We start from the raw sequence: 12,985 nt of genomic DNA on the forward strand, positions 1-12,985 counted from the left end.
TTGCAATTGAACCTACTTTACTATCGTAACTCCTATATATAGTAGAATGAGAGGTTCATCAGAGAGTCAAAATTTCGACTCGGGAAGGAAACAGAATTTTCACATGATAAAAATTCGTAATCAAATATAATTTTGAAATGGAGANAGAGAAAGATTTCTTTTGTGCTGGCGTTACGCGGCGATTTGAACATGTTTTTTTCCTGTTTATGTAAAAATACTCCTCGTTTCAGCAAGCACGGAGATTTGTCACGTACGCAAATTAATTTGCTTTATCGCGCGCACAATTTTAATTAACGCAACCAAAGATTTGCGCGATACGCTCGGAAAGATGTCGCGTGGCAGATATGACGCCTCACGCGATGCGAGACGATAACGATCGCGAGCGCGAATAACGCTTCTCGCGACTATCTTTGGGTAATTCCAAAATTAAGAAATTTCCTTTCATTGCCCGGCTCATTATCGGTCAGTGAGATAGAGCTAAAAAAAAAAAAGAAATAAACGTTATCGATAAAAAATAAATTTCGACTCGAGAAAAGAACCTATTTTAATCACCAAAATATCGAGAGTATTTTTAGGTTCAAAATTGGAGTAACGTAAAATTTATAGAATTAAAGGTTCAAAAGAGGAGTGAATGAATATAATCGTCAAAGTAGGTTTAAATAAGTATATTGGTCAGTTAAATAGGGTTCAAAGTATCTTCAAAAGTTTGAAAATAGCATCAAAATTTCAACTCGGGAAGATTGACGTGTGTTTACACACAGCGCGTACACACCAAGAGAAATGCGGTCATCGAATTCAGTTATTCAAGCGCGGAGATAGCGGGCGCGATAGCAACGCGAGAGAGGGTTGATATTGGAAAAGTATAACATGTGCAAAAAACGCGCAAAAGCGCGAAGAAAGTTCGAAGAATTGAATTTCACGTATCGCTGCATACGAAAGTATTATATTTATGCGAAACCTCAATTTGCATGTAAATGAAATTTTACCGGCACGCACTTTTGCGCTCGCACTTTGCGATAAAAATTATTGTCGTTCATTTTTCCTCTCGCAGACGATGGGATAAAACTCTCGACTGAAATTCACAAATTACATCCACGTGCGTTGATTCGACAACGATATTAATTCGCGACTAGCGCACAACGTTGTTAACAATAAATAACATAATTAGCAACAAACACGATCGCGTGTGTTTCCCCGATGATGATTTTGCACGTGAGATTTAACATTGCTGAGCACCGGAAGATAAATGCAACACACTTATTAACTACTCGATTCTCGATAATCGCGTTACGAATGACGGCAATATTGCCAGTGATATTCAGACGAAACCTGGTAATTCCGCCCCGCATTGCTCAAACGGATAATTAAAGCATCACGCATTCGCATCCCTGTACTCGTTCAGATATAATGTTATCAAAGGTTCCTTCGCCGATATCACACAACGACGAATAATTGCTCGCGATATATTCAAAATTAAAATAGCCAAATAAACGGAGTAATTTGAATCTTACAATTAATGCAATTCATCAATTTATAAATTCCCGCAATATACGGAAAATGTTTCAGCTTCTGTACGAGTTCTTCACATCTTGACGCCGCACACACGACTTACTACACAAACTACTATACTTCATGCGCAAACCGAAAACTCGCTCGATGCGTGTTTTTAATTTCGGCATAATTAATGTGTCTGTCGCGAAGGGGAAAAAATTGTTCGATCGCCGTGATATATAACGCGCGCGTTTCGCATATTGTACACACACACATGCACGCACGCACGCACGCACGCACGCACGCACGCACGCATACACACACACACATACACACCACGGGGGCGGAATAATTTCGTGAAGAGTGCAGGGCAGCGCGATGAATTAATGAACTCATCGATCGCAAAAAAAATTGAGAGAAAAAGAGATTTTCCCCTTCTTCTCCCCTCGTCGTGTTCCCCACCTTCGCTCGCTCCCGGTCTACTTCGGGGCATTATTAAATGTTTCGCGGGGATAATGCCCGGAAAATGAGTGGTAATATTATATTAATTTATTAAAAGTGCTTTTAATTATTACGTGTCCGTCATAACTATATCTGACCATACGGGGAGTATGTATGGCGGATGAATTCGCGTTCGTTCGTTCCAAAAAGCTACGCCGTCGACGCCGCCGCCACCGCCGCCGCCGCCGCCTCCACCGCCGCGCTGCAATTAAAGTCGAATGTAAACTGATAGGACGCCGCTGTTACACGAAACTCCGCGGTAATGATTACGAGAGCCGTCGTAATTTATTACGCGCTTCCAGATTCTCTCCCTTTGTTCATTATTTTATATTTAACGCAACTTGCGTCATTGCCGCCGATGAGCCCCCGGCTTCTTTCATTCGTGAACAAAGTTTTGCCGCAGCTCTCTCGTCAATAAGAGAGATTCAAGGACTAATTAAAGTTTTGCAAACGTGACTCCACGCTGACGACGTCATCCCCGGACGGCGGACAATGAAGTTATTTCCCCGTCGTTATTTTCAAGGCAAGTTTGCATGCTTTCCCGGCGGAGAGACGTGTCCTGTTTTTTTTTCTCTCTCGCAAGTTTCGCACACAATCGCCGACGACACGAGCTCCGATTGCGGTTTCTCTTGTCGTTCGGTCGATGGGCCAACGAATTCAATTTTCTTACCTTTGTGCCCCGCGGCCCGAATTTCAGTTAGACCGGCTTTACGGATTTCGACAAGCGTCAGAGATCACGGTTGCTTGAAACGAGAACTCTCTCCACTATTGAAGTTGTAACCGCGTAACTCACTCGCGCGAGTTCCGCGGTGATTTAGGAGGGACCTCGCGTACTTATCCGAAAAGTGAATTTCGCAACTTTTAGTATTTTCTGTCTGTTTTAGTATTTGTTATTAACGCGGCGTGACACAAATCGTTTTGGAACACGGCACACACAACAAGTTTGAATTCGAAAACACGCTGTCCATATAAGTACTTTAGGACGATTATTTGACAACATTATATGAGTTTCATTATATAGATTTTAACACTAACTAATTATAAAGCGAAATGTTCAACCAAATATTAAGGTCGATACGAGTCAATGTGTCGGATATACATGCGCACATGTAGGATGTATTTTTTTACGTGTAAATTAATACACATGGAGATCCGCAAATGAAATTCTGTTCAAGATGCTTGGTTTGTATCTCATGTGTGTAAAACATTACATTTACCTCCCTTATAAGTTTTCGTGTAAATGGAAAACAAGTTTTGTTTCAAATAGAAAATGTAAATTTCAGTGGTAAAATTAAACAATAGCGAGAATTAATAGTGATGTGTTATACGACAAAAACCTAGAGAAGTTTAACAACATATTCGGTCGGTCACGGTACTATTGCATACATCTCTTTATTCATTGTGACAACAATTCGCGGAGTGATACGTTCATAAAAACCGGGATTGTTCTCCGGGAGATCAAGAGTTACAAATAAGAAAGCGTCAAGACCTGGCACTTCATCTTCGTGATCTAAAAACGAAAATCAATTCAAGCGGCGACCGAAAGAGAATTTATTTTCTTAGAACGGGTAAAATAAAAACGTCATTTGCAATCATTCGAATCACACTCGTCGTCACGAATGACGACTCTGTGACAGGATTTATTTTTTTATAACAAATAAAACACAAAAACCTCATTCGCAAAATCCAAAAATTATCCTCAACTGACATTTAGCGCAAAGAGCGAAGTACAAAATTTATAGTATTTTGATAACGATTTTAGTTTTTCACCAAATATATAATTGTATTTTGCGTATAGACATAAGCGTGCGTTTCCGACTGGTTTGCGCTTGTTAACTTTGACAGAAATATACTGACACGTAAAACGTTTATACATTACACCCGTTGATATAGTTCGGAAACGTAAAACGAGATCGCACATGGACACACTGCGGCCGACGGAATATAAAAGAGGAAGTCGCGCGTGGCATATCCGCGGTAAATGTTTGCTCAAAATAGAGTAAATAAACAAAACGTATATATCGCGACACTATATATTGATCAGGAACCAAAACATTTGAATGCATAAATCGTTAATTTGGCAAATGTCCGCGCGCAGACGCAAGTGTTCTCGAAAATACTCCGCGATTAATCCATTAACTATTTATACGGTCCAAATGCAGAATAATGTGTTGCGTTAGTTTTTGAAAAAAATTGAACATTTGCAGTAATAGCTACGTAGCTATTTTGAAGATACTGAAATGTGTAATTCAATGCTATTTATACGCGTGTATGTATTGTAAGTAGGATATAAATTTATGAACAATGTTACGATTACACCTGGTGTAAATGATTGCGCTATTCATATCAGTGGAAGAAAAAAGAAGACGTCGCTTTGACGACGAAATGTTTTGGTGGAAAGAAGACGGAAGAGATTTAAATCGAAAATCGGTGCGCGACCAATGTTCATGGCTTTGATTTCTCGCGGGCGATTCGGTGTTATTAATTCGAGCGAATTGTATTTTGTTGTTATCAAATAACCGGGAGGGTAAATTGATTTTACGTACATGAGATGCTAACCAAGCGTTCTATATGAATTTTCGAATTGAATTGAATTCAAATCTCGATGTGTATTAATTTACATGTTTAGAATAACTATATATCTATAAACTAACTATATAAATTAAAACTATATGTATACTATATGTATATTTGCACATACATTCAATATTGGTATCGCCCTTGATCTCTTCGGTACGGCGCTTGTTCGCCGCGTAACGTCACTTGAACTAACCGCAAACCGCAAGCAAACGTATTAAACTGAGAAATTAACAGACACGAGAATTGATACAAAAACTACTTACAACGAAGTGTTCAGACTAGAAAGAACGTAAACAATCGAACGCTCTCGGCGATTGTCGGCTATAGTACCGAATCGGCGTCCGTTGACTATAGTCGACGCTCGTCCTCAAGAAGTTATACTTGTTCAAACAAACAATGTTTTGTTCTCGCGCTTATTATTTCTAAAGTCGCGAGTTACGCACAATATATTTTAATATAATAGACACTGAAACAGTTCAAAGTGTGCATATTTTGCAAACGTAAATTAGAAAATATACCACATCTCTCTCTCTCTCTCTCTCTCTCTTCCTATAATGCGGTTATAAACCGCGGTTATCGATAATCTTACCGTTAGAGCGAGCCGAGGTTAATCCGAGTACAAACGAGTCGACAACGTAATTACAAGCAGCAAATACAATAATTCGGTTGACAACTAATCAAGCCGACCGCGGGCACGGTTTCCGAAATAATGCGGCTATGCAACGCGCGCGTCTGTCGTAACGTGGACGGAGCCGCGTGCTGCTTTGACGTTTGGTTTGCGGCTCAATTTGCATGTGATAAATGCGCCGCGGACGGTCGCCGGTCTCGTATACTCGGCGCTTTATACGGATGACAGAGAGAATGCGGTCTCTTCCGCACGCATGAATGCAAAATCGAAACTTTCGGGGTGGCGCGTTTTACCCTTGCGGTGACCGGCGGCGGTTGTATTCGCGGGCGCAACTTTGTCGCATATTTTACGCCCGGTTGAACGCGCTTATTACTTACGCGCGCGAAACGTAACTATGCTAATTATGAAAACGAGCTCGCACGAGTCGGCCCGGGGTATTAAATTTATATAGACAATTTCGCAAAATTATGCAATGCCCGAATATTTGGATAACGACGCGAACGCCTGGTAATTTAACATGCCCGGTTGTAAATGATCACGTCACGCGAAGAGCGACACGTGAGAACCGAGTTAAATGTTGGGCGCGGGCATAACACACGGAGAGACACAAAGTTACTAAGACGTAATTATTCATTGCTGAGTCCTTTATAATAATGACAAATGACTATTCCTTCCGTTCGCGCGTTCCGTTTCTGTTTCCTCTATTTTGAGAGAGAACACCCGTTTCTTCCCTCCCCTCCTCCCCCGCTTTCCTTAGCCGAAGCGGCGACCCTGTGACGTGCCTAACGATTCTTTAACTTCCCGGTTATCAAACTTTCTCGCATTGGATCGCAATCGTATTGAAATATATATTGTTTTCTCGCGCATTATATATCGCGGGGAGGACGCAACTTTCGCGAGTGCCGACCTCAATTTGTTACGGTTTCCGCGGAAAGACGTAATTTGCATGTTTCCGAATTCTAATAACACAATTAGCACGCGTGTTTTGCTGGTATTAATTAAAATTTATCAAACCGACGTGTGTTATTCCGTTTTCACATGTCAGAGTCGGCCACGTCGAGCAATACGTTGCGGAATATTCAAGAGAAAATATGATATTATTGCGCTCGTTTCTTACGAAAAGTAGGAGAAAAACGTTTGTTCTCTCATAAAAAAAATTGATGTATTGATTTCCGTTTCATCTCGCCGAAAGAGAGACAACAGAGAAAGGAATTAATGTCAATAGCATCTCGCGGGGATTTATCCCTTCCACGGCTTAAACTAAAGTTTATCGAAGTCGCGGACTTTTTTCTTTTTTTTTTTTTTTTTTTACGTGCGAAACTTCTATTTGCACGCTTCGGAAGAACGGGAACGACGGGCGATACAATCGATTTTTTAAAGTGCGGACATATATTCGTGTCAGACAACAGCCGCTAACGATATAACTTATTGTGATTTACGGATAATACGGTCGCATTTTTATGGCACACCGTTCCATTAGCTTCGATGCGCATGATTTATGCAAAGTGTTCTTGGCACTTTCCGCGGGGAAGGAACAAGACTACTTTTATACGTCCACTTACGAAAGTCGACCGCATATAAATGTGGCTCTTGTCTGCGCCCGCCTGTGCATATAAAGTCCGGGAGCGAATATAATGTTTTCTTTTTGGAGTCTGTGCGGCTAATCATTTTTCGGAGGTCACGAGCAGACAGAGGCGAGAAAACGTCGACAAGGGAGAAATGTGTGTGCGCGTGCAGGTGTGTGTGTGCGTGCTCTTTTTATCTTTTATATAACTTTACAAGAGTGAAAAGTTGTTTATAAATTGAAATTCTTTGCCGAACACTTTTGAAAAATTAAAAAAAAAAAAAAAAAAAAAAAAACATTAAAAGTCAAAAACTACGAAAAAGAAAATTTTGATCGTTATTTTACTTCACGTCGCGCGATTTCTTTCTTGTTGCAGGTGTCTTGGGTGCGTAGACGGGGAGGAGACGAATTGCACTTACTCACCATCGGTCTGGACACGTACGCGAGCGACTCCAGATTCTCTCTGGCCTTTGAGAAACCTAATGACTGGCGATTGCTTCTACGCTCGGCCACGGAGCGCGATGCCGGTCTCTACGAGTGTCAAGTCAGCGCCCATCCGCCATTAATCAGAACTGTCCATCTAGCGGTGTCAGGTAAGTGAGCGCGTCATTGCGCGTGTGTGTTCATCTGACCGTTCACGGGACTTGGCAACCTCGAAGGCAATCAAGAGCCGCTATTTCCCTCCCTCCCCTTTCCCTCTACTATCAAAGATATGCGTTTTGATCTGCACACGACCGCAGTGCGGCTCGTAAATCAACGGCGTTTGTATAGAGCGGCCCGAAACTGTCGCTATTATTCGGAAATTGCGAATTACGAATCGGGTTCCGAAGAAGAAAATCCATTCGTTTCAAGTGTACTTTAATACATTTTACTTTAATCGGAAGATTATTGACAAAAATATTGAATTACTCTTTATAAAACAAAAAAAAGAAACAAACAATGTGTGTACTAGATTAAACACTCGCGAATAAAAGTGTATCAAGAACGCGATATGTGAGTTTGAAGCGCCGCTTCTCTTAATGTAATCCTCCTCGCGATGCTTGTTTCGTGGAAATATCTATGTCGTCATGTTGCGCCAGTCGCTTTCGCATATTAACGCAAATGAAGCTACTTTTGCCCCAAAGAGCAAATATGACAAAAGCCAAGTACATTATTCTCTTAATCTACTCTTGTAAAGTACTTCCGGAAAGTTGCTCTCACACTCTCTTTCTCTCTCTTTCTCTCTCTCTCTCTCTCTCTCTCTCTCTCTCTCTCTCTCTCTTCGTAGATACATAATCCATGTGTCCCGCGACGCGTTTTCGCCCGACCATAAATCACGATGGTCACGTCGTTAGGGTCGTCCTCTTCGCAGCATAATGGCGATCTCGATGCTGTAACGATGTTCTCGTGGCGCCCACGTCCCACGGTACTTAATTGGAATTCTATCTCTTATTCATCTCTCTCTCTCTCTCGCTCTCGCTCTCTCTCTCTTCTATTCCACATATATTTCTCTTTCATTATTCATAATTCACGGGAAGTTTCCAAGATCCAAGCTGCGTAATCTTATCTTAATATTCTCGTTAAACAAATACGTAAAAATAGAAAAGAAAATAATTAACTAATGATACTTAACAAAGTCGATACAAATAATATTCGATGTTACACAAAGATATTCAGTGTTAATGATCGGACATGTACACCGCTCCCATAGTAAACTCATTAGCATTTATCACCGATGCGTAAACCGGTGTAACACTGGATAATTCGCGACTGACTCGACCGACTACCTGTGATTGATTGATAGCGAAGCAATATTGCAGTTGTCAGCTGTATTTGATTAATAACGAACATAAGGCTGATAGACACTTCGAAGATCAAATTCGGGTTTTCAACCAGCTCGTCCGATGACGCTTCTATAGGCTGACTATAGATTTTAGTTGCGCGCGCGCGCGCGCGCGTTACAAGAGTAGTTGAGCGAATAGTTGCGCCGAGATTAATGAGATCGCGTTGAAAAGAGAAACTTGCGAACGCATACTTGCAGCTTGCTCGGAATTTGTACATAATCGCGCGCGTTATTGCGAATTAATCACGGTATCGTGAGCACGCGAGTAACGTAGTACGGTATATGTGTATGTACGTCAATAAAATAAGCTTGCGATAACGAACTCGCTTTTTTCCAAAGTGTATTGTTGAAAAGTTATATATATATATATATATATATATCGCGTCAAAGATGCAATATCCTATTTCCGTGTGCAAATAGATAGTTAAGTCTCGTGTTCCTCTACTGAGACAGCTTCAACTCGTCTTGTTTTCTGTTTTCTTTTCAAAGTCGAAACTGTGTATGACGGCGGTTATGTATATGTATAGTTAACTGACGTATTCAAGATCCATCTTGTTGAATATAATGCGAGATGTATCATATTATCTCAAAGTTTCTCTCTCTCTCTCTCTCTCTCTCCTCTCTCTTTTCTACTTTGACGTTTATATATATAATAGTTTTCGATGTACGTAATTTTATTTCGCTCGATTGGCAATCGTTCTCGGATAAAGTCGTGATTTCTTCGACAAGTACGGAAACTCGAGACTTGTTAAACTGCGTTACAACAAAAGAAAAAGAGCTAGAAAGAAAACGCGGCAAATAATGAAGACATTTATATGAAGAAAAAAGAGAGAAAGAGAGAGAAATAGAAGAGATGAGAAGTTACGCGATAGATGAAATCAATATACGCGTACGCAGATATCGAAATATTTTTCAGTCACCGTAGCCGCAATAGAAGGTTATGAAATATCTGACCGAAATACCAAGTACAAGACCGGAATAAATTCCGTGTTCCGCGAAATAAACGGAATACTTCGCGGACGCAAATGGCGGAACGAACGATTGCGGCATATTATTCTCCTACATATCGTTCGACTTTCGTTTTAACTTATAAAGTCCGTTCAACCGTATCATTTTTCCATAACTTTCAGATGAATATCGATGCGGTTAGCAAAGAAGATCTCTCTCTCTCTCTCTTTCTCTCTCTTAATGTCTCAAGGATATAAGATCCGCTCTTAGAACACAGAGTTTAAAGGTGTGTCTCTTCTCGCGCATCGTTTAATACGTTTTCGAAAATGTTCCATTTATACGCGTACCGCGATGCAGATCTTTTTAAATCTCGTCTTCATTCTATATAATTGATAAAACTTTGAGATATTCGCTCTCTGATTTTACTTAATGTATAAGATACGCGATATTTTATTCGAAATTTATTACTTCTCCCTCAAACACGTTGAAAACCGCGAGTAATGATTTCCTTTGAGAAACTCGTGCCGATGCGTTCGTTAGCGTTGAGAATTCTCACTTCTTTCCTCTTTTTTTTACTGACTTTTCTCGCACACCTCCGGCATCTTGGCTTATATATAATCTCGCCGCTTTCTTCTTATCGCGTGCAAAGATTTCTATAATGATCCGTAAGAGTCGGCGGGACGTCATTTATTATCGCGACGTTTTTCTTTTCTCTATCTATCTCTCTCTTTCTTTCGTTCTCATCTCTTCTTCCATTAATCATCAAAATATGTTGTTATTTTCCAATGAGCTATTCACGTTATCGCGCGAGAGAGTCAACATAGCTCCCAGCGGGGGCTTTTAAAACACTTTCTTCTTGAAACATCGGTGAGCAGGCTGCTTACGCGGAAATAAAGTTACGTTACGAAACTTAAGAAATAATTTCTCCGGTTACGAAGAGAAAGGGAGGAAGGAGTTAGCATTGTCTGAGCTTTATTTCTGGCAACTGTTCAAATAGTTAAGAACTTAAATTCCACGAGAGCGCGCGGCTTTTTCGAGGGCGCGAACTGCTTGTGCCAACGCCCGATTCTCTCTCATTTCACCACCAGTCTATGCGCGGAGCTCTCTGGCATCGTACGAAACTTTACGAGCCTCGAGCCACGTTCTAATCCGGTTTCTATAATGGGAGGGTCCCGTCGATTGATGTCGGGCGGCGCGGTGCAAAAAGGAGAGACTGTGAAATTAATACGGAAGAGTTTCTCCCATCCATTGTTCCTCTTTCGTCCGCGAATACGTGGAATAATTGAAGTCATTTGAAAATCAGAACTAGATATCTGGTGGTCTTTTTTTTCCTTTTTTTTTTTGCGTTATTATAACGGATCGTGCTATCCCATCAGCGAAAATCTCTGCAATAGATATAAAGTGTTACAATGTTCGGGGGATGTGCGATTTTCGTTTTATATTCAGTTAATATATGCGAGAAGGGATATCACCGCGAACCTGATGTGGCTTAGGAATGTCGAAATTTTCACATGGATACGATACGTATTGCCTTCGCTGAAGTGAATATTCAAACGATCGGGACGGGTGGGAAAGAAGGGAAGGGAGAAACGAGATGTGCGTCGCTTTCCGAAGATCGTACGTGTGCGACGACGGGATTTTCGGGGGGTTAGTTTCCACGACCGCGGTCGCAGATGAACGTTCTGTTATGTAAACTCGGAGAATGCGAGAGATTCTAATGGCAGTTTATGCAATCCCATGCTTCTCGCGGGAGAAGAAACGCCGTTTGTTTGTTTGTTTGTTTGTTTTTCTACATTTTCTCGCTTTCTTTTTTCTCCGCCATATACCGAGGCTCTTGCCGTCTTCGCTTGTTAGAAACAAATCAATGGCTTGCCAATACCGGAAGCTGCGAAGTTTATTACACAGTCGCGCGACACACGGATTTCCGAGAGCACCTGTCACGCGCTCATTCCGAAAGAGTTTACTCTTCTCTCGTCTCTGTGAAGATTCGTCTCTCTTCTCAGTTTATTTTTTCTGTTTTTATTTGTATCGTATGCAAACAAAAATATGTTTACATTTCCGTAATAGTTTCGTTTAAGAAATGTTATAGAATCTTTCTTTGGAAACAAGTTCTTCTTATACAAGGTGTTTGAAAAATTGTGACACACACACAGCCAAAATGTGAAGTTAGATTGAGTCGATCTGAACGGAAAAGTTATTTATCAATTTGCAAAATTCGCAATATTTATTGAGTTATTAATTAATATGAACGCGTAGAAAGTGACGGTCCGGATTTGGTAAGCGCGTATACTTTTCAATTGTAAAAAAAAAAATAGTTTATCTTATACAATCTTTTAGCAACAAGAGACGATGCAAAGAAACAAACGGTAATGTGTGACACTACTTGCGATCAGCTGATTGTCACAACTGAAAATCGTACACGACTACGGAATCCGAACCAACGCTTCTATTAGCTCGTATTAATTAATTAATAACTCAATAAATATTTTGACAATTTGCAAAATAGTAAATGATTTCTCTGTCACTTCTCAACATTTTGACACTCTATTCATATGTGAGTTCAAATTTTATGTCTCGTCGAATTGTCTGATACAACGAACGCTCGAAAACTAAGAAAGTTGTCAACGTTTGACAACATTGAAATTACGTTTCCAAATGAATGATTATGGCAACGCGCGCCGCGTGTGGACGATATTAAAGAGTTATTACAGTATTGATATATGTTGTTCACGTGTGAAGTTTGAATAGACGAATATGATCGATCACGTAGTAATCGTACGATCTCGGGGAGCACTTATCGCCGCGAAATTGCTTGGCTTCGGTATATAGCTCGGAGGACCCGTCATAGTAATATCGCCGACGACAAAAGAACGCTTGCGCAAATTCCAACGTGTCGCTTTATCGTTCGCACGAAATTACATCGACGAATTCCTGGCGTGGATCTCACTCCGACGACGCACGGAACAGAAAAAACAGGGACGATAACATCCCGAAGACATTATCTTGATGAAACAATAAGATCCGCCTTCGCGGACCGTTTTTCTTACTTCTTTTTTTTATGATAGCGTCTTATTAGATCGTGCCTCTCGTAATGTTGTGCAGTGCAGCATAAACGAGGCCACCGTCAATGACGACGGAATAAATTTTCAACCTCGATCGCAAACGATCAGCAACTTTTTAAGCGTCGACCATCATCGCACGCGATCTCTATGTAGATGCACTGATAGAAAAAAAAAAGATTGAATTTATCATAATTTAACTATAATTTATAAGAAAGTATAGCGCCAACAATATATATATATATATATATAATTAATATATATTATATATATTAGTATATTAGCATATTTAACATTAAAGATAATAACCTGTCAAAAACTCTGACAAATTTCAAAAGTTTTATACATACAGGGTGCGGCGCCAAAATCCGGACAAATTATATATGTTTTTC

At 40.4% G+C, this 12,985-nt stretch overlaps 1 protein-coding gene across 9 annotated transcripts in view; it reads left to right on the forward strand.

The window, feature by feature from the left end:
* Positions 1-12,985, forward strand: part of LOC109855548 (peroxidasin) — a 142,223-nt gene that overhangs the window by 52,086 nt on the left and 77,152 nt on the right. For all 9 annotated transcript variants that reach the window (XM_020429943.1, XM_020429938.1, XM_020429935.1 and 6 more), the window contains one exon: positions 7,141-7,357. In XM_020429943.1, coding sequence (XP_020285532.1) covers positions 7,141-7,357 — 217 coding nt within the window. The remainder of the gene's footprint in view (positions 1-7,140; positions 7,358-12,985) is intronic.

The sequence above is a fragment of the Pseudomyrmex gracilis genome, unplaced genomic scaffold (assembly GCF_002006095.1).
Source record: "Pseudomyrmex gracilis isolate BER0280 unplaced genomic scaffold, ASM200609v1 scaffold_92, whole genome shotgun sequence".
NCBI classification, from domain to species: Eukaryota; Metazoa; Arthropoda; class Insecta; order Hymenoptera; family Formicidae; genus Pseudomyrmex; species Pseudomyrmex gracilis.